Source organism: Rhinolophus sinicus, chromosome 2, assembly GCF_057876585.1.
Source record: "Rhinolophus sinicus isolate RSI-liver-muscle chromosome 2, RSI-T2T, whole genome shotgun sequence".
NCBI classification, from domain to species: Eukaryota; Metazoa; Chordata; class Mammalia; order Chiroptera; family Rhinolophidae; genus Rhinolophus; species Rhinolophus sinicus.
In genome coordinates this window covers 149,169,307-149,195,009 of record NC_142502.1, presented here as the reverse complement: position 1 = coordinate 149,195,009, position 25,703 = coordinate 149,169,307, and the positions used below count along the sequence as shown (strand labels likewise).

Genomic DNA, 25,703 nt, shown 5'->3' with positions numbered 1-25,703 from the left:
GTCCAGAGAGCTGGCTACTCAACCCAAAGCTGATAAGAGTAAGCCCAGCAGACACCAGAACTACCCAGCTAATCTGTAGACTTATGACTAATAATAAGCACTTAATGTTTTAAGCCACTGAGTTTTGGAGTTCTGATAGCTTTGGGCTATTACTTACTATTATGCAGTAATTGCCCCTGACACAGTTACTAATTTTTGGCCTTTTCCCCCCATTTTTTATCCATGAAATCAAGGTTAAGCAGTGACTTCATTGAAAGAGAAAATTGGATCATATACAAAAAATGATAATCAATGACGAGTACCATAGCAAGAATATATGTGTGTGTTAACAAAGGGTTATTGTAGATGTATTGTTTTCACTCAACATGGACAGCCTTGTATAGTTATAGACCACTAATGTAAAAGAGCGTGTGGTTGTATGTGATGGGGGTGGGTCTCAGTGGCATAGAAGACCATATGTAGAGAGATATTTTTCTGAGTCTCACCCACAGAGCCTCCCGTAGGCACTGCATCCATCAGGTATCAGATAAAGTACTCAGGCAATCAGATAACATTTCTGGAGATTTCTTTCCAACTTAATTTTTTTTTTTTTTTTTAATAAACTGTTTTGTCTAGAAATAATAAGTAATAGTGTGAAAAAAGTCATTTTTGTTGTTGTTGTTAGGTTTTAAACTTGGAAGGTAGAAGAAGAATCTTCTCAAAGAGCTAGAAAGATTGAAAAACAATAAAATGACACAGAGTACCCTCCTTCCCCCAACCCCAGTTTCTGTCCAGGGAGAAACATTGAAGCACAGAGGCCTCTCTCCTCTCAAAAAAGCATTCATGGGTAAACAAATCGGTGCCATCTTCCTGGTGCCCTGAGAAGCTGTGAGTGCAGCGTGGGGACAAAGGATCTATCTTCTAGGGCAACAAAACAACTGCCGAGCTGCTCACAGAAATCGGGGGCTCACAGGACCAACACAATTCCCACATCACACACTTGAGGCACTTAACTACTGCGATTTGCTGGGATGCAGCCAGCTAATGGAATTTAAATTAATGATGCACATTTCTTTTAGTTTAAGTTGTTAAACTGTATTTCCATGTTTGATAGTCATTTGCTAAACCTCTGGAAAACATTGCATATATAATAATATGCAGGAATCCCCTGCAGCATTGAAAAAAAAAAAAGCTAACAAGTTATATATGATTTACTCATTTGCGACACATCTGTATTTTAAAGAAACATTAGTATAATCAGAAGAAGGATTGGGTTATTGATTTGAATTCCAATTCAGATATTATTTAGGAAGACTACATTGGAAACAAAAGATATACTTCCATCTTTCTCAAAATGAGAGGCTTTGACTCACTTCCTTAAAAAAAGGAAAAATAAGAAATGTAGAAAAATAATTTTTCATGACATAATTCTTTTTTTAAGGTTTAATCAGACAATTTTTTTTTCTTTTCTTTAGCTCCCTGAACCATAAACAGCAGAGGTGAAAAATAATTTACTCATAGCCAATTAATGTGAAAAACTAAATATGTAATTTTTTCAAAACATAAATGACTTGATTCTTTGTACTTTGCTAATTTGGAAAAAATGCATAAGTTTGCAAAAAATTAAGGAAGAACAACATTTAAGGCAGATTTCTTGAAGTTTTCCTCATTATCTTTATCTATAGTGAATTTATTACAAAACAAACATAGACAAGATTCTTAAGTTTGGTTTATATTATATATGGGTATGTTCTTTCCATATATACAATATTGTAGTGGAAATGACACTGAGCTAAGGGTCAGAAGACACGGATCCTAGTTCCATCTCTAGCACTTAGGAACCAGGAAAGCTCAAATTGGTTGCTTAACACCTCAATAAATTCATGTTATACTAATATTAGTTTGGTGCAAAAGCAATTGCGGTTTAAAAGGTTAAAAATAATTGCAAAACCCATAATTACTGTTGCACCAACCTAATATTAGGTTGAAATACATAAAATTGTCAGTTTTTTACCACTTCTGACCATAAAAACATGACAATTTTATATGGTTCAACCTAATACTGCTCTTATAGGGCTACTCTGTGAAATAAAAAACAACAACAACAATTAATATATTTTGGAATACTGTAAAATGTACGTAAGATTTTTATTATCCGTGTGTGTGTGTGTGTGTGAGTGTGTGTGTGTGTACAGGAAACCCATTTGGTGTGGTTGTAATAATTGATACAGATTGCTACACATTGATTTGCCAGGGATGCAAAAAGGATTGAGGGGACTAGATAGAATAAGCCAATTTTTATGATTGTTCGTTTCTTTTCCATTGAGATGTCTACAATCTGGCCTTTACATTAAAAAAAAAAAAAGTGAGTTACAAACTGAATAGCAAGCAAAAAATTAAGTCTTTCTTTACCTATCAGACAAATTAATGAACTGGCTTCTCTGTAGCCATCATCTGGATACAAAGCATTTGAAATTGCATCCAAATGTGTCTTTCTTTAAAAGACATTTAAACACTAGCTTCTGGTTCAAAAGCAAGCCATGTTGGATATTCACAGGTAGCCATTGGTCTTACGTCTTCGGCTTCCCCTCTGGCCATGCCAAAACACCTACCCTCCTCTGCTGTGGACAGCGCTGCCTCTGCCTGCCTCCAACACCCTACACCCTCCACCCCACAGTGTGCCCAAACCAACCCAGCAACTTCTCTTTTTTGCTAATTTAGGTGTGTTTAGCTCAGCCACAACTGTGAATAGTTCTTTGAATTGAGGTCCCATGGAAGTAGCCAATCCATCTGCAGAGAGGAAGAAGAGGCATCATGAAATGCACTCGGGATCAAGTGGTCTCAGGAAGAGCAAACTAGTTCTCTTTCTTTCTTACGGCTTTCTGACTCATGATTTGTGGTCGTTTGTGGAGCCCAGCTTTACCTCCTGCCCTGAGGTTTTGTGCATTATTGTGCATTCTTATCATGTTTACTTAAACTGGTCTGAATGGGTTTCTGCCCCCTAAAAGCATAGTTCTGACGCTCAGGACACCACGTTCCAGGGACACTGCTCTTGCTGCCACAGACCTTTGTCTTGGTTAAGAATCACTAGACACTTTCTTCCCTTTTTAGATGTAGATCTTGCTATTTTATGTATGTTATATCAACATACAGAGTTTTTAAATGCAATTGTTTATCAGATTCAAGGGACTTTTGGCTTTTAATCAGAATCAAATTCACTCTAATTTTTAAAAGAAAAAGAAAGGATTTATAATAATTAAAGCTATCCAACGGGCTGTGCTGTGTGAGACTGGGAAGTCCACATCCAAGGAGACTTTCCAAAAACCTGTTAAGTAATTATAGCTTCTTTGGACTATTTGGATGGCCTCCTACACTGCCTGTTTTTGAGGTAGCAACCTCAATGGGCACGATAAGAGAAAGTCACTTGTCACAGTTGCACCTTGAAATGCCTATTTTAAGATCACTGCATGATGATGTAATTTTAAGTAGTATTGATACTTTTCCCCCTATGAACCTCAAATCTGTGCTTTTTAAAGATTGAGATTGACAATTGTGGCTACCAGTAGCTTAAAGTAAATAAATATAAATAAAAAACCAAAAAAGCCCAAATCAAACATTGTTTTCCCCAGTCTAGCTGCTTCCCAATGGTGTAATCAGAGCAGTGGTTTCTTGAGTCTGTTTGGATAGAGCCTCTTCCAGACTTATTTTATGTAACGGTGGCATGGATGCCCTTTTGTATTTCGCCAGCAAGAGAAGTCCTTATGTTATAGTCTCATTGAAGGACAGCAGTGACACTGTGCTCTGGGAGATATTTCTTGTTTAAACAAGTTACAAGAAGATTATTTGAAGGGTAACAGCCAGGTTATGTACCCCATAAAAGTACGAATGATTTACAAATATTTAACAAGGAAAAAACTAATTATGCTGCTCCTGTCACAGAGAGGCCAGCCTCAGAAATGGTATAATCAATATGGGAATGTTAGCTGTAATACAGTCTGTCAGCTTTTTAACCAACCAACCAAAAAAAAAAAAAAAAGAGAGAGAGAGAGAGAGAGAGAAATCAGAAAGTCCATATGCAAAGTTTAGCCATCTCCTCCAGACCTGTGAACTTTATACATATGCATATTTGGTTGTATATACCTTTCCTATGTCAGGCATCTGAACATTTGGAAGTTATTTCCAAGGCCATTTAGGAGGGCCCCATTGGTCTAAGTTTATATGGAATTCTATGACAACTGGTGGTTTCCCAATGGGTCACTGTACACAAAATACAACAGTTTGGTCTCTGGGTGCTAGTGTTTCTTATGACACGTGTCCTTTCCCACCAGATTTACAGAAATTTGATCTACTGAGGAAATCGTTTTCTTATACTGTTGCATGTTTGAAGAGGTGCACATTATTTTCTCTTTTGCAGGGTATTATAGATGTATATAAATTTAATGATACAGATACGTTTGTGGGTATCTCAGGGCCCAGGAAATTTGTCCGTTAGAGAGGCATCAGTCTGGAATGTTAAACAAAAGTAACTCTCTGAATAGAGTGATGAAGGGGGGCATCATGCAATGGTTGTAAGCACAGCTGGGGAGTGTGACTCCATGAATTTAGTTCCCAGCTCTAGCCACTTAATATTTAGGATCTTGAGTAAGACTAATGTGCTACAAATCTTTCATTGTAGAAGTGAAACAAGCAATGGGAGTTATTTTATCAGTTTATGGGGAATTAAATAACACATGGAAAGTGTATTAGACAATCTGTAACATGTAGTAAATACTCAATAAACATTAGCTTGTAGTATCAAACCAAAATATTTCCCATTTCTAACTCATGTTGTCTTAGCCTTGCTAACTTCTGAGAACAAACAGGGTCACATTCATAGCAATGGCCCAAATTTTGGTGGTATTTTCCAGCATCTGCCGAACATTTGGAGCTAAGCACTCTGTAAGATTCACACATGCGTCTCTGTTTCCTCAGCCCCCATCAATATTTCCTGGCATTCCTGGCTAATTCACATGAGCTCATGGACCATCTCCTACTTTTCTTGTTGCTGTTGGCTCCACCTGAAGCCCCTGATGGGGGTGCTTTGCTGCTGTAGTTATAGCCAAAATCTGAGAAGGGCTCTGCGTCCCTCCTGCTTCTTCCAAAATTAGCAATTTGTCAGGAGTCAGAGTGGCGCCATGCCCCTTTATTGTCCCCACACCTTGGGAGTTCCCCAGTGTGTCTCTCTCCCCCTCCATGGCACATTTTGTTAGCCCCTTTGCTTACAAAAAAAACAAAAAACAAAAGAAAAAAGCTTCAACTGTGCCTGCAGTATCCCCTATAAGGGGCTGGCATGCACTGGTAGGATCAAAATAGAGACCGATATCTAACGTAAATAGGATGTTTTCCTCTCCATCTAAGGCTTTCTTTCAGGCATCTGTACAAAAGTGTCCTTTCCTAGCCAATTTTCTCAGGAAATTGATTCCTTGAGACTCTGACCAATACACCAGTTCTTCATACATGCCCAGGCACTTCTGAATACCAACTTAGACTCAGCAAAGTTTCCCCTCTCTGTGATGTAAATGGCATGGAATAGTTCTATATTCCAAAAGAATTTTACCCCATATAGTTTTGGGGGACATGATTTGACTCATGGCAGATGTCTGAGTCCACGTAGTACTTACTGAAGGTTCTGACAGGTCTTGTGTTTTATGTGTTCAGAGATGGGAACTTACCGTAGCTTCTACACATAAAGTTCTCAGAGTTGGGCCACCTCTGATTTGTGGCTTTGTTTCGTAGTTTGGGTTGGTTACCACATTTTACATTATAGTAACTTTACTTTATTGCTACTGTCACAACAAAGCAAAGCAGCTATTATCTTATAACAAACTAAAGCTGCATTGCTAAACCATTGCATCTAACCAAACCACAGAGCTATAACACCTAATTTACAGTTTATTCCAATTGCATGGACACAAGGAGCATAAAATAAAAAATATATATATTAGATTTCATTGGCTCATCTGGGCCAAGAGCTTTGAAGTTTGGGAGGATGGTTATAAAACAGCTGAGGTTCCATGTTGTACACAAGACTTCTACAGAGCTCTGGGCAGCTGAGTACACATTAGGGCTGACTTAAAATTGTCCACGTGGTACATTGACATCACACCCAGATTCTCACACCTCTGTCCAGCCAAGCTAGAAGCCAGCTTCCCGAGCTAGGGGCACTGCTGTATAAGGGATCTTAAGGGTGAAAGAGTCTCAAAGACAACCAACAGGCCTGCTGGTTACGGGGTTGGAGGGGCAATAGGAGACAGCCCAAGGCGGAAATGCAAAATAGCTTCTTTGTGCCTTTACAAAAGCATACTGGTGTGTTTCCACTGAAGAGTAAGGGTCTAATCAACGTTAGGGATGAATTACCCTAAAAATAAGCTAAAGCATACAAAGCCTGACTCCTTTTTCCCTCTTCTAGGTTCCTGCACAAGACAAAGACAACATACCACTGATTCAGAATGGCCTTACCATTCCTCTCTTATCCAAGGTGAACCTTTCCTTCAAGAGCCAACCACTTCCAAAGGTAACGCATAAGAAGTTCCTAACCAGGGGCATAACATAGCTGTTAGTTCATCACCTCCTGCACCCCACATCAGGCTCAGCTCTTTCTCTGAGCTCATAAGTCTCAATTACTCCACAGAGCATGGCCCTAGGAACAGCTGGCTGTATTGCGCTCAGCAATCGGAGTGAAGAGGCATTTGTGAAGTGGAATGGATGAAACAAATGTGGAGGCAAGGAAGTAGGAGAGATGTAGAGTGATCCCAGGTTTCTGGTGGTCATGGTCAGTGTGGTAGAGCCATTTATTGACACAAGGAACCTGAGAAAGGTAGAGATTTGTGAGGTGATTACGTACTTCTTGATATAGATTTGACTATTCTCACCATTTGTCACTTACAGTGCATCCCCTGGCACTGCCATTCATAGTTTTCAGCCTAGCATAGTGGTATTACAGGTAAGTGACCAGTAAACATCAGTTAATGGCTGTGGGATAGTAAGTAGTCCCCTTAAACCTGAGCAAGCTAGGCCTCGGATATCAGGCTTTGGAAGACTTCTCTGTGGTTCTGACTTGGCTGTACTCCTCCCTGCAAGGAAAAGAGTTTGCAGGGTTATGGGAGTGAGCCCGAACAGAGACTGCCCTCACTTCTAGAACATGTTCCATATATCCTGAGCCTGCTTCCGGGCCAGTGCAGACTTCTGCCAGTTCTGTTTTCTTGTGCACAGACCATATTACTGGTCAGTGCACATGTGGGTGCCAGGAGTGATCAAAGTAAGCCAAAGGGTGGTTGTTTGCAGGGATAAGGTGTGAAAACATTTGAATGTCCACATACATTGGTGTGGGATGAAGCCCATGTGGAAAGTGAGGATGTTGTGTTCTGAGGCAGGATTTGGGGACTGAAGCCCAGCTTTCTCTGCATTTTCAAGTTTCTGTAGAGAATTCCAAGGACTCCAAAAATCTTAATTTGGACCCTGAATTTCCAGGTAATTGTAAATGTGTATTTGCCAAGGGAGGGGGATAGAACATATTTTTTTTTAAGTAGTTTGCAAGCTTGACCTACTTTAATATTTAGGTGTCGTATATGTACTCATGATCTCAGTCCTGAAATGTCAGTGGTGGGTCTGAGAGGGGATGCTGCGAAGCACTTTATGATGAGGATACCCTGAGCACACCTTCTAGGATGTGGCCACAGCAGCCCTCAGTGTTGACCCTGATGAGGCTCCGTCACGGATGATTGGCTTTTCAGTGGGCCTGAAACATGGAAAGAGAAATGTCACAGATTCCGGCAGTGGCACAGCAGGAAGGACCTGGGTCTTTTCTCTTAAATGATTTTGATCCCTAAGTCACTCAAGCTCAGCCCCACTTCATGCTTAATCTATTCTCTCAGCTAATATCATACTAATTCTCTTTCTTTCTTTTGAAAGAATAACATTGCAGTGTTTGATTTTGTTTGTCTCTCCCTACCCTGCCTCCTGGGTGTTGTACTGAATTTCTGTGTGTTTCATAAACTGTAATACTCCCCCACAGTCTGCCTCTCATTTTAAGGGTTAGAATACTTTTCCTTTAGTTTTTAGTAATGTCTATATTTCTCTAACCTGAATTATTACTTTGACTGTTTCCTTATTCTCTCACCTTTCCCCCACCCCCCCACCCCCACTAGTCTTTTTCTATCTACCTTCTCTGTTTCCTCATTCATGTATGGTGGAGAGCAGTGTATATGGATACAGCGGGATCATTTGACTTCCTCAAAATATACTGGGCCAAAATGGTGAAGCCAGAGTATGAAGAAGTATCTCCAGGCTTTAAACGTGTCAAGTGCAAAACCTACACAGGGAGGTGACTGAGCACATAAGTGTCCATCATCTCCTGGTGTTGGAGACTATACAGCAAAACATGGATGAAAAGGGAAGATGATTTGTGGGAAAAGAGGAGGAAGAAAAGACGAGGTGGAGGTGACTGCAAGAGAAACATTTGGGGGGAAACTTTCATAACTTATGGCTGAGTTTCTGTGGAGATTCACTGAGCTGCCAGATTCCCCGCCTTTTACTGTGCATCGCTTGCATCGCTACAGCGAAATGGAAGAGAATGGCCATGGCAAGGACAGCTCCTTCATCCGATACTTATTGAAAGGCATCTCTCTGCCCACTTGGCACTTCTACAAAGAAGTGGAAAACAGTCCCTGCTCTCAAGAGGCTTACAGTGTTCCCAGGGCACCAGTGTTCACACATATGAAGATGACATAGGCCAGAGCTGTTTTCTCAAAACAGGCAAAGAATAAATCCCAACCTCATCTGTCATATGGTGCTTGTTGACACTTGTCCCAGAGGCAAATGAAAGGATGTCTCTCTTCTGGCCAGGCCAACACACACAAATATAATAGCAATTTTCACTCTGCCTGTGGCATACTAGACCAGCTGTAGTATTTCACGTACCATATTGTCAGCAACCTGTGCCTGGGCACATGTATAGTTGACCCTTGGACCACACAGTTTGAACTATGTGAGTCCACTTATACACAAATATTTTTCAATAATAGTGTAAATGTATTTCTTCTTCTTTATGATTTTCTTAATAACATTTTCTTTTCTCTAGCTTACTTTATTGTAAGACTATAGTATATAATAGATATAACATATAAGATATGTGTTAATTGACTGCTTATATTATTTGGTAAGGCTTCCGGTCAATAGTAGGCTATTAGTAGTTAAGTTTTGGGGGAGTCAAAAGTTGTATTCAGACTGCACTGGTAGCTAGCACCCCTAATTGCTGCTTTGTTCAAGGGTCAACTGTATAATGAAGATCTTCATTTCTCTCTGTGCAGCTCTAACTCTTTACAGGGGGTACTGCTTGTTCAAAACAAGGAAATAGCAACTCCTTTGTTCTTTCCTCTCTGTTTTATGTAAAACATTTTATTGCTACATTTTTCGTTTTATACCTTGGAAATACTGTTATTTTGGGCCTAGCCATGAGCCACAGGTCATATGTGGTTTGGGCATATTGTGTACATGTTCTTGGACTTTATATAACGAAGATTGTAGCAAACAAAGAACTCCTAAATTGAGAGACTTCACATATTTTCTTTTTCTTTTCTATATCAAATCATTTGCCATCTATGGCCTTCTCCATCCTTACTCAAGCCGATCATGGATGCATTTCATGGACAAACTCTATTCTCACCAGTTTCTGAGCCAGCCTGGACCAGAACTGAAAGGGTAGTATCATGCTCATGCCACCAGCTAAGTGATCTGGAATCATTTTGTAATAGTACTTTTGAAGATACCCCTATACATTTTAATTTCCCCCTTAAAATTGTGTTTCCCTTACAGCCTTTTTTCTTCCCAGACTGAGCTCTGTGGTATAGTGTCCCATGGCAGGAAATAGAGACTTCTTCTTGGCCTTTTTAGCAAGACATGAAATTGTAAGCTACACTTAGAGAATCAGACCACAGAGTTTTAAGTTAAGGGAATCCAGAGGGAAAAGGAAGGGGCAGGGCTGGCTGGGGTCAGGGAGCCCACCTCTTCCACCCCTGGACAATGGTGCATAGAAGATTGAAATATGGGGGAAAAGAAATCTGTTAGATGTCATGGGTCCTGATGGCCCCCTTTGGGCTACAGTTTGGAGAGGGAAGATGTGTTAGAGAGGTATAGGTATTACAGCAAGAAAAAGAAAATGATGTGGCAGATTTCAATTGAGATTCTTGAATAGACCATCCCTTCCTTGGCTGTTCTCTTCTCTCTCTTCCATCCTCACCCGTCTATCCTAACCCACCATACCAGCTTTCGGTGCTCCCCTATGAAACTAAGTTTGGCTTCTCAACCTTGTTAGGCAGAGAGCAGTCCTTCAATTTTTCTTTCACAGGCCACTCTCATATTCTCTGTGGCATTGAAGAGACTCAGAAGTCTCCTTGTCCTTTTCAGAAGGGATTTAGAAGGCAATTGAGTTGAGATCCAGTAAGATTGTGACTGCATGTCCTATGCCAATAGACAACATAGCCTTCAGCAGAGGCTGAGAAAGGGACACATGCAATGGGATGGATGCAAGCTGTGGCAGGTCTAAGGTAAAGGTAGATCAGGGAAAGCTCCAAGATCTTGATACAGCCAGGAGAGAACAGGTCATGAATTGCACCAACCATAGATATCATCCATGACCACCAAGGGCAAGAAGTGTTTCTGCACATTGCTACCCCCTGCCCCAAGTGATTTGAGTTCTTAGGAAAGTCATATGATAGGATTGGCACACATTCAGAGTGGGCTGAGGTCCTGCAGTTAGGACTGCAACTGTTTGCATAATGAAAATGAAAAGGCAGAGGAAATCAGCCCTGTCATCCAGTTTATGACGGCCACAATCACCCCGCTTTTGTCTAGACTTTGGGAATCTGAGCTAGCTGCTCACTGCATGCCAGGGAGAATAGCGGGCCAAAAACGATGATGGACAGTCCAGTGACTGAGCCCATAGCCTGGACTTGCACACAACCAGCAGCAAGCAGACATTGGCAAACTGGCAAGGTGACATCAGCAGTTGAGGAGCTTAATCTGATTTTAATAAATATGTGGATTTTATTTCCCTAAAAAAAATAACAAAAACAGAAAAGAGAGAGCCACTGCAAAAATCCCCTACTTGTACTAATTCATGCCGTGTGGCTAAATTTCAGCTCTGTGCTGAGATAGGCATTCTCAGTTTCTCTTTAGTTGTGCTGTGAAAAACCTATTTGCATATTGTAAAATGCTCCACAAGCATAAACTTAAATTCTGGTTCTTATATAGAAAATGTCCACAATTATGTCAAAATGAAATTGACAAATATTCATAGCTAGTAGCTAGGCACCATGAGAAATAAAAAAATTAAAAAAAGGAAGCATAAGGTTGGCAATTAAGTTACAGCAACAGACATTAAGGTGTGAGAAGCTAGTGGCTTCCCATGACAAGGAAAGACTCAGACCTAGGATAATACATGACCAAGAAAAGGAGAAGGGATAGATCACCTCAGCCTGTGTGGTTGGTGGGGTATACCCTAAAGGCTGAATCAGATAAAGAGTGGGACCTGGTGGTCATGGGGGAAGATCAATCTACAAAGGATACCACAAGTCAGAAATGTGGTGCCAATTAACCCAGCATGAAACTGCTTGCACAATTTTCATACTGTAAATTGGCCCAGCTCCCACTAAAGTAGGCAGTGCCATACTAGGAGAAAGTAACAAACCCACCTTACTGGAGCTACTACGTTAGAAGAGGATTTTTGCAAGTTGGGAAATATGACCCAGGCTTGCTTCCAACCCCAAGGGCAGCTTACTGATGCCATCTGATATCATTGTCTTTGGAAGCTGAAACTCTATAATAAAATGATGTGTATTTCAGTACAATTTTTCTGCATCAAGACTTTACCAAAGTATGAGTAACTAGTGCTGTCCAATCACAAGCAATGGCAGTGGAGAGGAAACTGTGAAATGAAAAGCAATTCCAGTGAAGTTGAAATGGTACATCATGTTCAATTCCTGTTATGAATATGAAGAAAAAGGTGTACAGATTGTATTCTTTGAAATCTTGTTTTTGAAAGAATACCAAATTATCAGCTGCCCATGGTGTCCACTTCTCTCAGCCTAACCCTGAATAGAAGCAGCATTTAATCTGGGTGTTAAATAAAGGCAAGATATGAAAGTGCAAATAATCCAGACAACTATAAGACAAGAGAAGTGCCCTTCTGGCAGGGAGGACTTCCTGTCTGGACTTCCATTCACCAGGACAATTTGGGGAGTTCACACAGCAGTGCTAGCTGGGCTTATTTGCCAAACAGAAAAGCTTTAACCAATGCCCTGTCTTCTCTAGCAAGTAGGTACCCCAAATATCTGGCAGCTTAGCTTTCTTGTGCATCTTCTCTAGACACTGGGATGGTAGAGTGGGGATGAAGGGTAGGCGGGTAAAGTCAGCAGGTTTGGGCATGAATTCGGGCTCCAACTCTTACTGGTTGTGAACCTGAGCCAAATGTATGCATCCTTTCTAGACAGTTTTTATTCTCCTCAATTTAAAAATGAGAATAAAATCAATGGTCATGTAGAGATGTTGCATTACTTGAGAGAACACAATTAAAGCATCTATCACCTGAGAAGAGCTCAATGATGGTAGCTCTGTCTCTGCTTTGTTTTTCTCACTGCAAAACTGCCAAAGAAGAGCAATGTCCCTTCCTTCTGCTGCAACCAGCCTTTCCCTGCCTCTAGTTTGGTATCGGATAGCAAGTCTGTATCTGATACATTTTCAAATGGTCATTTTCTTGGCACATCTTGACATTGTTTGAGCTGATAATTTGCTGAACTTTTTGCTCCAGAAGAGTCACCAAAACATGACTGGAGGTGGGTTTTCATGGCCCATCAATCAATTGCCATGGTACAAAACCTACTGGTACTTTTTTTTTTTTTGTATACTCTGAAGTAGACTATGGTGGCTATTGATTCTGCCTGCCCATCATATTTTCCCATATCACTTTTTGAGTAAGATCTCTTCCCTTTAACTACAGGATTAGAGTTTGACACAAGGCCGGCCATTCACACTACTCCATCCCCTTGGCTGCTGTGCTTGGTCCAAGACATAATCATATCACTCAAAGGTGGACCAGTTGATGCACTGGGGGAAAATAAAGCTGTTTATTCCTCTGAAGTTACTAAGCTAGTCCTGTTTAACCCGATGCTGCCAGAAGCCATTTCTTTACCATATGAAGTGAACTTTGCTGTTGGTATGAAGAGCTAGCATTAATTGAATGCTGCCTATGTGCAAGTACTGTTCTAAGAATTGTATTTGTATTCTCTCACTTAATGCTCACAATATCCTTATCTTGTAGATCTAGCTGTAATTATTATTAGAGAGAGAAGGAAATTCAATCACAGAGAAGTAAAGTAACTTGTTCAATGTCACCTAGAAAGTGATAGAGACAGAATTTGAATCGATGCACTTTGTGTTATTAATTTCTAGACCGTGGTTCTCAATTTTTCCCCCCAGGGGACCTTGAGTGACGTCTAGAGACATTTGTGGCTATAGGAACTTGAGCAAGTGGTGCCAAACATCCTATCATATGCAGAACAGTACCCCCCCACACAAAAAAGTAATCTGGTTCAAAATGTTACTAGTACCAAGTTTGAGGAACCCTATTTTAGACCACTCAAGTTTCTAAATTCTGGTGGACAGAAATGAGAGAAGCACCCGAATTGTGCTTAGGATGGTCCCCAGGCTCAGAACCTTCCAGCTACCTAAGCCAAAGATGCCCTTTATGTTTAGTAGAGTTTGAGTGAGGTGTTCTTTCAGGTTGCCATCAGGAGAATCCTGACTAATAGATATGTAATACCCATTTTTATTCTCCTCTAGTCATAGACGTTTGAAAAGATATGTAAGATTTCTGTATGTGCTGTCGACTGTCCACCTCAGACCATCAAGATGATAGTGACTGTTCTTCTCTCTACATATCAAGATGCTTAATTAGCACTTTCGGGAAAAAATGAAAGTGATGAGCTATAAGCCATCACACTTATCACGCAGGTCAGGGTGGAAATAATCCTCAACAGTGTTTTTCTCTACCTTTAATTTAGAAATTATGATTCAGTGAGAGATCCTTTCTCAACCATTTAGTCTTAGAAGCCAATGCCTGCTCAACACCTCTGCTCTGGGAACCATTTTTATGTGCATTTTACTTTTTCTCTCTTTGCATCCACTTTGGAATTCTTTCTCATCTTATGTACAATGTAACAGACTGATGTATTCTAGTAACACATCAATAATTCTGTGTGTCTCTGTGCCTGAAGGTCAACAAACCACTTTCTTTTTTCAGTTACAATCAAATGACTACCGACACCTAGAAACAACTAGAGAGCTGGGGGAAAAAACAAGTCTATGTGTAACACCCAGCACATCTGCAAGTTCAGGAAATGTGGAACGGACCTGGAAAATAGCCAGGAAGCTCCCATTTCTGTGTATTTTACAGCAACCATCCATATATGAGATGCTAATATTTATTTAAAAGCCTCAAACTCATGGAATTCTGCTATGGATTGGACATGTCACTTTCTTGTGGCAATGAGGGGCACATTCTGATACTTAACAATAATAAATCTCGTAGGCAAATGACTTTCTATATATTTTTCACTGTTTTAACAGGTCTGGGTTCTTCAGATACAGATACCTTAAATTATGAAACGAAGCTTCATGTAAACCAAATCTTAAATAAATAATTGAATTACGTCAAAATTTCTTAGAGGCTCTTCTTTTTTTTTCTGTAGGATCTGTTTCTGTAAAACATTTTAAATTGTCCAGTGAACATAAAACGTGCTTGGTTTCTGACTATTAAAAGCTTTAATCTGATTAAACTAAATGAGCTTTTAGGATCTCTGTCTTATAATGGACACACTAAATAATTCTCAAATAGACTTCTTGCGAGGGTCACAAAGAACATGAATGGGCAAAAATGGCTTTGCTTGGCCCCAATGAGACCACCATAGTTGGCATCATGTTATATTAAAATCAGAAAGTTCTCACCTATGTCAAGCATTGAATTGGATGATATTTTCTAGGTATTATATTTTCTTTCTCTGTTTTACTTGAACATCTATTATATGGAATCTTTTTTCCTCTGTTAAAACAACTTTGTAAAACATGTTTCCCATCTTCTTTAAACTTTGCCAGCACAGAGTGCATAATTCACTGTCATATATTGTTTCATGTGAATATATCATTTTATTCTAGTTACCTTAGTGTGAGCGATTCTCTTAAATCTAGAGAAATTCTACTTACATGTTCCATAAATATATGCTGAATAAGTTGAGAGGCAGTATGATAGAGTGGGAAAAGTCTAGCGGAGGGTTTAATCATATATATTAATTGTGTATATTGGAAAAGATAAATATCTGGGTCTCAGTTTCCCCCATCTGCAATAATACACTAATGTTTCTGGCCTTGGTAAGTTAACTGGAACCAGACTTACCTTGCCTATGAAGAACTGGTAAACTGGACAAACTATATGAAATAACTGTTTTCAGATGTTGGACAATAGGCAATGCAGAACTGTGATCCCTGAGACAAGGGAAATCAGCGAGGTAAGACCTACAAGCACCTTGGCTTTTAGCCTGGAGGCATGTAATGGACCACAGGAAAAGGAGGAAAATAAAAGATGGAAACAGACATATCACTGACATGAGGAGACAGAGCTTGGAATGTAGAAAGAATGAGGTGGCTGGAATTTGTGATGCAGAGTAGTACAGAGGAGCAGCACAGAGAAAGAGGCTAGCAATCTGTTAAGGGCCTTCAGGAGTCTCTGGTTGGAAACTGCACAGGGGAACTCCATAAGGCTCAGAAAAGAAGAAACACGAGCACTGCAAGATGAACAACCCCCAGGGTTCACACTGTACTGAAAGACATTCAGACATCCACTAGCCAGATTTGAGAGAAAAAAAGTCCAACATCAGGAAAGAAGGAAAAGATACACCCTAAATTCATTAAATGCATATTACAACACTATTATTAAAATAAAAACATTAAGCTAATAAAGTTGATGACTTAGATGAAATACATGTTTTTTTGAAAGACAGAAATTACAAAACTGAAACTAGAATAAATAGAAAATATAAATAGCAATATATGTGTTAAACACATTGAATTAGTAATTTAAAAATGTTCCCAAAATAAAAATGCCAGGCCCAGATAACTTCACTCGTGAATTCTGTCAATCATTTAAGGAAAAGATTATAACAAATTTATGCAAACTATTTCAGATATTAGAGAAGGAGAGAACATTTTCCAACACAACTTATGAAGCCACTATTGCATACTGTGACACCAGAACAAGACAAAGATATTATAGATCAATATTCTTCAAGAGCATTGATGTAAACTGAACAAAATATTAGCAAATCAAATCCAACAATTACATGAAATGTATATACATGTGAGCTTTGATGACTAAGTGAGCTTTATTCCCAAAATGCAAGGTTAGTTGAACATTCACTAATCAATATAAAATCACTGTGCTATCAGAATACATGCGCTAAGTCGTGTGTTTATATATGTGTGTGTAATAATCATAATACATGCAGAGAAAGTGTTATCAGAATTCAACTTCAATTCATGATACAATTATCAAACTAGGAATAGAAGGGATTTTTTTTTAAACTGAGAACGAACATGTATCAGAAAATCTACAAGGCCCTCATTGAACGTGGGAGCAGCTGTCAGGATCTATCTTCTTTGCAAGCTGCGCTTACACTGAAGAAACCATGTCTAAAGGACCTTCAGTGGGCATTCATCATGGCACCATCTACTCTTGTGTGGGTGTCTTTCAGCATGGAAAAGTGGCCCCAAGTTATGTCACCTTTACTAATACCAAACAAATGATTGGTGATGCCACAAACCATCAAGTTGCAATGAACTGCTGGCCTTTTCTGTGGCACCCTGGACCCTGTAGAGAAAGCCCTTTGGGATGCCAAGATCCAGATCCATGATATTGTCCTGGGGTGTGCTTGTACCTGTACAGCGACGATTCAGAAACTTTTACAGGACTTTTTTAATGGACAAGAGTTCAATAAGAGCATCAATTCTGTTGAGGCTGTTGCTTATAACTCAGCTGTCCAGGCAGCCATCCTATCTGGAGACAAACCTGAAAATGTTCAAGATATGCTGCTGTTGGATGTCACTCCTCTTTCCCTTGGCATTGAAACTGCTGGTGGAGTCATGACTGTCCTCATCAAGCGCAATATTGCTACCCCTTCCCAGCAGTCACGTCCTTCACACCTGCTCTGGCAACCTGCCTGGTGTGTTCATTCAGATTTATGAACATGAGTGGTCCATGACCAAGGATCACAACTTGCTTGGCAAGTTTGAACTCACAGCCATCCCTCCTGCATGCCGTGGTGCTCCTCGGACTGAAGACACTTTTGATACTGATGCCAATGGCATCCTCAGTGTCTCTGCTGTGGATAAGAGTACAGGTGAAGAGAACAAGATCACCATCACTAATGACAAGGCTCATCTGAGTGAGGAAGACATCGAGCACATGGTCCAGGAAGCTGAGAGGTACAGAGCTGAAGATGAGAAGCAGAGGGACAAGGTGTCTTCCAAGAATTCACTTGTATCCTATGCATTTAACATGAAAGCAACTGTTGAAGATGAAAAACTTCAAGGCAAGATCAATAGTGAGGATAAACAGAAGATTCTTGAAAATAACAATGAAATCATCAACTGGCCTGATAAGAATCAGACTACAGAGAAGGAAGAATTTGAACATCAGCAGAAAAAGGTGGGAAAAGTCTGCAACCCCATCATTACCAAGCTGTGCCAGAGTGTAGGAGGCATGCCAGGAGGGATGCCTGGGGGCTTCCCTGGTGGTGGGGCCACCCATTCTGGTGGTGCCTCTTCTGGACACACCCTCAAAGAGGTTGATTAAGCCAACCTTGAGCATAGATTGAACATTGTTTGACACAAAATATGGAAGAACCCAAATTTGTAGCAAATCCCATGGCAATTTTAAGGTTGAGCTGCTATATACTAAAGAACAGCATTCTTGATACTTAACTATGGAATATGTGCACAGGGAAAGGAAATAACAATGAACTTCATCAGTACTGTATTGTAAAGTGTAAAACGTGATGTCTTAAATAAAACTAAAATTGGCACAGAAAGAAAAGAAAAGAAGAAAGAAAGAAAGAAAGAAAGAAAGAAAGAAAGAAAGAAAGAAAGAAAGAAAGAAAACCTACATGACTAGACCCTATTTTCCAGCACTCAGGTTTCCCTGAAGCCAGTGACTTACAATTATTACCAATGTAGACTTGCCCCAGGGTGGGCTCCATCTGTGTGAGTAATGGCTTTATCTGGTCTGCCCAGACTTTATGTCAATGAACCTTGGTAAGTAAATCTATGGCACTGATTATTGCAAAGGCTGCCTATCTCAAGTAGTTATTATTCTCATGTCAGTTTCTCATATTTTCAAATCTATAATTTCTATAAATGCGTGGACCACATTACACAACTCCTCTACCTCTATTCCCATTTTATGTATAAAGGCTACACACTTACTAAATGTTTTGTTGTTGATGATGATGGTGTTGATTTAATTTGTTGTAGCCAATAGCACGGTATAAGTCAGAATTTTGGATAACTGTAAGCAAACATTACAACCATATTGTTATGTCAATCCTTCCATGGTTTAAAAGGGCCTATATTTTGATTATATTAGGTTCGTGTAAAAGTAATTGCAGTTTAAGAGACTGAAAATAATTGCAAAAACCACAATTACTTGTGCACCATCCTAATAGATGTTTGATAAGAACAGCAATTGAAACTCCTATGATAAAGACTCATTACTTTGAAAAGCATGGGCATTGGTAACAGAAATGCCAAACAGTGGTGTATATCAGGGACTAAATATTTCATACTCAGATGCTTTCAAGAAGAAAACAAGGGTTATTAAGTAATATGCAAATTATTAATAATGTGATATTGATTCACATTAGCGTTTTCTCAGTAATCTCTAGATGTTGTTAATTTTCAGCTGTCTCCCAAAATAGATAAAAGCTACCAGTGAAATATGTCCTCTCTAGATGCCAAATACAATGATAGGTTTCTATTCTATTTTTATTTTCATTTTCCTTAGTGTATTGTTGAAAAGTGATATTCATACCCATTAGACAAAGATAGTTGGAATTGTTGCAGTTATATATAACATATCAACACCTGCTTGTTTCTTCTCATTAAAAATGTGATATGTACTGAGATCTGGTTGCATTTGAAAGGGTGAAAATGCATATCAGAAGCAAATCAAAGATTTTGTAAAAGAGCAGTGGTGCAAACCTCTGAGAGTATCACTTCTTGAAGATGATGTATTGAAATCTGTCCTTTTTATGAATTTTCATGTGCAGCCTCTTTAACTGGTGAAGGCTCTCTTTCCTAACCTGATGGATTTTAAATGGATGTGTGGGGGATAAGGTGTAGGACTTTCATTTATGTGACCTTTCCAGTAGGAGGTGAATAATGAGAGTGTTCAAGAAACATCTTTTTGACTGCCACATCTTATTCTGCCTCATTCTGTAATTCACTTACAGGACACTTAAACTGTGTTGGCATTTTAAATTTGTAAAAGACTCAATGTTTCCAAGTATTCCAAACTTACCTGGGGTTTTTAGGATGGTACAGCTAGGATAAATGAACCTGCTCCAAGAAGCATGAACTTATTTCCATGATGACAAGAATTTCCAAGGGGGCAGGGGTTAAAAAAGTCTTGGTTATTTCTCACTTGACATGGGAGACATGGATTCATAATCACTGACGTAGGCCACTCGTGGGACATTTTCATGTCTGAAGCATGTTTAATCATGTATGTTTTTTAAAAATTTTAATCAATATGAGTTGTTTACACATTGCTTTCTTCAGCTATCCTTTCCTAAACATGACAAAGGAATCTGTAATTTGGTTATATTTAATATGGTCTTTAGAAGGGTATTGATATGATTTAGCTGCTCATCCTCCCTTATATTTCTCAATAATGAAAACATTTCTTTTTGCCCAGCTTATTTCCCCTTGTTTATTAGGTGCAAGAATATGGACCAGCTATAATTTGATGAAAAAACAGAAACATGTAAGAAAGACACAGGAAAGATTTTGCATTTGAACAAATTAGAGAGGGTAGGCTAACCACCGTAACTGACAACCTCAAATCTGAGTGACTTTAAACAATAAAGGTGATTTCTTGATCATGTTAATGTGAAAGGAAGACCTTTTTTAGTCATTCAGGAACCAGGTTCCTTCCACATTGTGGCTCCACTACCTCCTAGGTCCTTGGAGATCTCTCCATTCAGCAGGCACATAGAGAAAGAAGCAGGGTAAGGATCACGTAGGGAGTTTTTATGGGCCAGGACTGTTGGCAGACATCAATTTGTGATGACCGCCACCACTTAACTGCAAGGAAGGCTGACAAATGCAGTCTAACTGTGTGACCAGAAGGAAAGAAGAAAACATTCACTGGGCAACTGGCAGTCAGTGCTACAGGAGCTGACCTGCCAATTTCAGAACTACAACACAAAACTCAATGACTCCGATAAAAATCCAAACATATCACTAGAGCCTTCTATGAAAAATGGTGTAGGATATTCTCTCATTGAACTACTTGGTTAGAGAGATACAATGAGGTTTTCTTCTACAAAATGCTGGATGTTATTAATGAAAGAATCAAAAGGAACAAGGGCATATCTTCACTCTCATCATCCATTTTCTCTTTGATTGGCAATTGATTGGCAACTACGTTTGCTGAGTTCTTGAGCTCCCAGGCTTAAGGTAATATTAGTTTTGCGTGTGAAGATATATATGCCTCAAGCTAAGATTCTCAGAGGCTCATTATATAATTAAAACATTTCCCAAATAGTCATCATGTTATATTCATAGTAATAAGTTAGCCTGTACCAGAGGCTATAGAGCTGTGAAAATAAATAAATAAACAAACAAACAAACAAATAAATAAATAAGGGTCATTCTCCTTTAAATAAAGTGTGGCATATTTTCTACTAAAAATGAAATTTTTTTGAAATAATAGGTAAGCTGTCCTTGTTATTCATAAACATCTTATTTATGCATCTTCACTGTTGTGATAAATTAGCTGGGTTTGTTTTATATTTCCCTACAGTTTACTTTAAATAATCCTTCACAGTCGTTCACCACAAGACCACATAAGGTTCTTTTTTTAATACCCAGAATGCTGAAATAGCATTTTGAGCACAGACTGTAATGCATAACAAGTGTATTATTTCTTCTTGGGAATGCCATACAAAAACTTGTTCTTCTCATAGTGTCTGTTTTTATTTTAATTCTCTAAAGCTGCTCTGTATTTGAAAAGGTAATATTCTTTGACCTTACAACCACAAATCACTCCAACTTTCCTCCCCCACTCTCCCCATCAGCCTCATTTTAGCATAACTATGCCCTGAATTTCATTGCCACAAAATACTGATTCTTTAAATGAGATCATTAATAGAGAACATTGTTCATTCTCTTTTATTCTTCTATAACCATCTCCTTAGTTCCTCCACCACACCCACTGAGCCTGTTCTACCTTCCCAAGGGGCATTCACTCATTCCACCCACCCGCCTCACCCAGTTCATGAGTGCTTATGTCAGTGAAAAACTGGTTTGTCAATAAAAAATCCCTAATGATGATTTCAAATCTTAACATACCACCAACCACCCAAAACCCACCCACTCATTCCACCACCACTTTTGCTGCATACATGCACACCTGACGTAGCTGTTAAAGGGGACACATTTGACCAATTTGCATTTCCCTTTAGATGCGTCTTCTTGTGACGCATCTAAAGAGAAATGCAGACCTGATGGCTGCTGAGGAACATAAAAAATATAAAAGTGCTTATTCATCTTTTCATGATGTATTATGAAGGCTGTAGAGAATTATAGGATCATTCATTCAAAAGCATATTGAGTCCCAACTCGGTGGAGACAGCAAGATAGTAAGAACTAAGACCTGATTTTATGGAGTTCACTGTCAAGTGAAAAGAGACAGTCACAGGCTAAACATAAAACGTGTAAAGGCTATGAGAGTAGGTACAGGATACCATACAATTTCACATTGCTTTGCTTTTTCCTGCTTTTCCATCTGGTCCAAAGGATATTGTTCATCCTATGTTATATTTTGTATTTGAACATCCTTATTCATGCCCCACCCTCCCTGAAAGAAGCACTATCGTGTTTCCCCGAAAATAAGACCAACCGGACCATCAGCTCTAATGCATCTTTGGATCAAAAATTAATATAAGACCCAGTCTTATTTTAATATAATATAAGACTGGGTCTAATATAATATAATATAATATAATATAATATAATATAATATAATATAATATAATATAATACCAGGTCTTATATTAATTTTTGCTCCAAAAGATGCATTAGAGCTGATTGTCCGGTTGGTCTTATTTTCGGGGAAACACGGTACTTCCTTTGTACTAATAGTAACCTTTCAGTGTATTCTATTAGGTATCCGTATTATCATATGGTACTAAAATCATGTTTACTTATCTCCTTCTTTCTGTGAGTCCATGAACCTGAGATCATTTTTATTCAATTTCATATCACTGGTGCCTAGTATAGTACCTAGAAAATAGTCCATTTAAATATACATTTTTTTGAGCTCAACAAATGCTACCAGGAAAAACCATGGAATATTTATAAAAGATGTGATCTTTGGACAAGAAAGATGGAGACATATACCCAAGAATGAGAACAGTGTGTTCAAAGGCACAAGGACGTGGGAAACACAGCATTGAGGCAGGGGTGGGGAGAAGGATTCAGTGTCTCGGGGTTTCACACGCCTGTGATAGCTGAAAGGAAGGAGCTGGGGGAGTTTAGAAAATGAGATTGCTGAGGAAGTTTGGGTAGATAATACAGATTTTCAGAAAGCAACATTCTGAGAGAAAATATATTTTGAACCACTGGTCCCTAAACTTTTTAAGAGTCAGAAAAAATAAACACGTTTTTATGCACAAATGCTATTACTATTTTGGGGACCTCGAAATACCTAAAACTCATCCAAATAATCCTGGGGAAAAAAAATGCTTTTTTTGGCTTTTGCTTTCTTGGTAATTGGAAGTCATGAACGGTTGTGATGTCACCTTTGGTTTCAGAGTAAATCTAGTTAACTAGTTTAATGCTCAGTGGGAAGAGAAGAGGCCAGAAATGCAGACACCAGTTGTGTCTGTGAAGTCACTCAGAATAGAATTGCTTGGTCTACAGTTTCTAGCGTCTTCATCATCTTGGGCCATGGCCATCTCCCTCTAATACTAACCTTTTGGTTTCCCTTAGATGGAGCTCCTTGGCTCCGGTGCCATTTATTTAGTCATGTATGTTTTTACTGTGCTTAGTAGAGTACTTTGAGCTAAGTAGTCATCATTCAATAAATACGGTTAAAGAGATGGGGAAAAAAAGTGCATCTGAACTAATAGAAATGAGACAGATCATATACATCTACTTTTTCTCTAGAGAAATTATTCTCCAAATTTATGATCAATAGAACAAGGTAAAGATTTATTCTTTTGCATGAAGTTATAGAAACTTTTCATCAAGTAACCATGCTAACCTCTTGGGCCGTCAGCAAACATGTCATCATTCTGCACTTCCTCATCCATAGCAAACATAGCCTAGTTGAGTACGATGGTAGGCAGGTTTCTATTAGGTTGGTGCAAAAGTTATTGTGGTTTTAGCAATTATTTTTACCTTTTAAAGTGCAATTACTTTTGCACCAACCTAATAGCTGTTTCCCATCGTGGTTGGTCTGTGTGAACAACAGAATATAACAGAAGTGATAGCAAATCACTTCTGAGACCAGGCTGTAAAACTTGTTATGCTATCCCTCAATAGATAGATAGATATAGATAGATAGATAGATAGATAGATAGATAGATAGATAGATAGATAGATAGATAGATAGATAGATACATAGATACATAGATACATAGATAGATACATAGATAGATACATAGATAGACAGACAGGAGATAGATAGATATAGCAATGTCTAAACTTATTCCTATATCTATAGCTTTGATCATAAGCACTGGGAAAGTCTACCGGCATATTGTAAGGAGACACCCACATGGAGAGGAAGTACAGCTTCTAGCCAACAGCTTTGATGGGGATCCAGCTGCTAATCACCAGGCTGAGTGAGCCAGCATGCATGTGGACCCTTTGTCCCCAGTTAAGCCTTCAGATGACTACAGCCTTGGCCAATATCTTGCCCCAATACCTCATGGTTCTCCTGAGCTAGAACCACCCAACTAAGGTGCTTCCAAATTCCTAATTCACAGAAACTGTTTCTTGTTTTAATCAGTTAAATTTCGAGGTAATTGATATACAATAGATAGATAATATAACCACAGCATTTTTTGCTCTGAGGTCAGCTCAGAATTTTTTTTCGGCTTTATAATCCAGGCAGCCACCACCAATCCACTGATGTTGGCAGGGGTCAAAACCCACTTGCTAGCCTGCTTTGAGCAGAAGTCCGAGGTGTGTTCCCATGTTTTATACCATCACTTGCTAATGACTAGGTTGTCTTGCCACTGGGACTTCTATCCCACCCGCCCATCCGAATGTTAGGAATCTGTGTATATGTAATCTTAGCAGAAAGAGGCCAAAAAAGCCACACAGTCTGGGTTAACTGAGGTCAGAATGGATAAGGGCAAAGAAATCCTTGTAGTTCAGTCCATCATAATAAAAGGCCATATAGTGGGTTGGAAGGTAAATCTTATTGTGAAAAGTCTTGTATGTTTCCTGGAGTGTTCTAGGTATTCAACTTCTAAGAAATGACTAGTCCATAAATTCTGCCATTCTTAGTCAGATTCTAAAGTTTGTCCAGTCCAGCATTCTATCTTCAATAACTTGAATGGGTTGCCGCTGGGTATGGTTGGGTATGAAAGCCAAATATGATGCTAAACTCAGAAACTTAAGAATGTTTTCTATTTAAGTCTCGCTTCCTCTTCACCTCCTGCTGTGCATTTTTTTCATAACTTTTTGTAAGCTTGTCATGAAACCAGTTATTGTTTTCTCTACACTGATCTTAAGAGTTTTTTTTAATGTATTAAGGTAACTGGTTAACAACATTATATAAATATCAGCTGTACATTATAATTGTATATCTATATTCTATTTCATGCTCACCACTGAAGGTCTAGTTTCCTTCTGTTACCATATATTTGACCCCCTGTATCCGATTCACCCTCCCTTAACCCCCTTACCCTCTAGTAACCCCCATTCTATTGTATGTTTCTATGAGTTTGCTTTTGTTTTGTTAGCTTATTTGTTACTTTTTTGTTTTATATTCCACATATGAGTAAAATCATGTGGGTTTTTTCACCTTTTCCGTCTGACTCATTTCACTTAGCATAATACCCTCAAGATCCAGCTATGTTGATGCAAATGGCAATATTTCATTTTTTATGGTTGAGTAGTATTCCACTGTATATATGTATACCACCTCTTCTTTATTCATCCATTGATGGACACTTAGGTTATTTCCATATCTTGGCTACTGTAAATAACATTGTGATGAACATAAGGGTACATATATCTTTTCAAAATAGTGTTTTCATATTCTTCAGACAAATACCCAGAAAATAAGAATTCTCTGAGGCAAGAGTAGTTATACAACAATATTAAGTGGAATATCATTTAATTCA

The 25,703-nt window shown here is 38.9% G+C and overlaps 1 protein-coding gene across 10 annotated transcripts in view; it reads left to right on the top strand.

Moving 5' to 3' along the window:
• Window positions 1-25,703, top strand: part of LOC109437798 (uncharacterized) — an 802,202-nt gene that overhangs the window by 596,346 nt on the left and 180,153 nt on the right. For 9 of the 10 annotated variants that reach the window (XR_012496365.2, XR_012496364.2, XR_012496367.2 and 6 more), the window contains one exon: window positions 6,428-6,532. Coding sequence is in view for 5 of the 10 variants with exons in the window: in XM_088796151.1 (XP_088652277.1) it covers window positions 6,428-6,532 (105 nt within the window). In the remaining 5 variants the exon portion in view is untranslated. Of the gene's footprint in view, window positions 1-6,427; window positions 6,533-8,165; window positions 14,719-25,703 lie in introns of those variants that run through there. The other variant, XR_012496366.2, reaches the window with a different exon arrangement.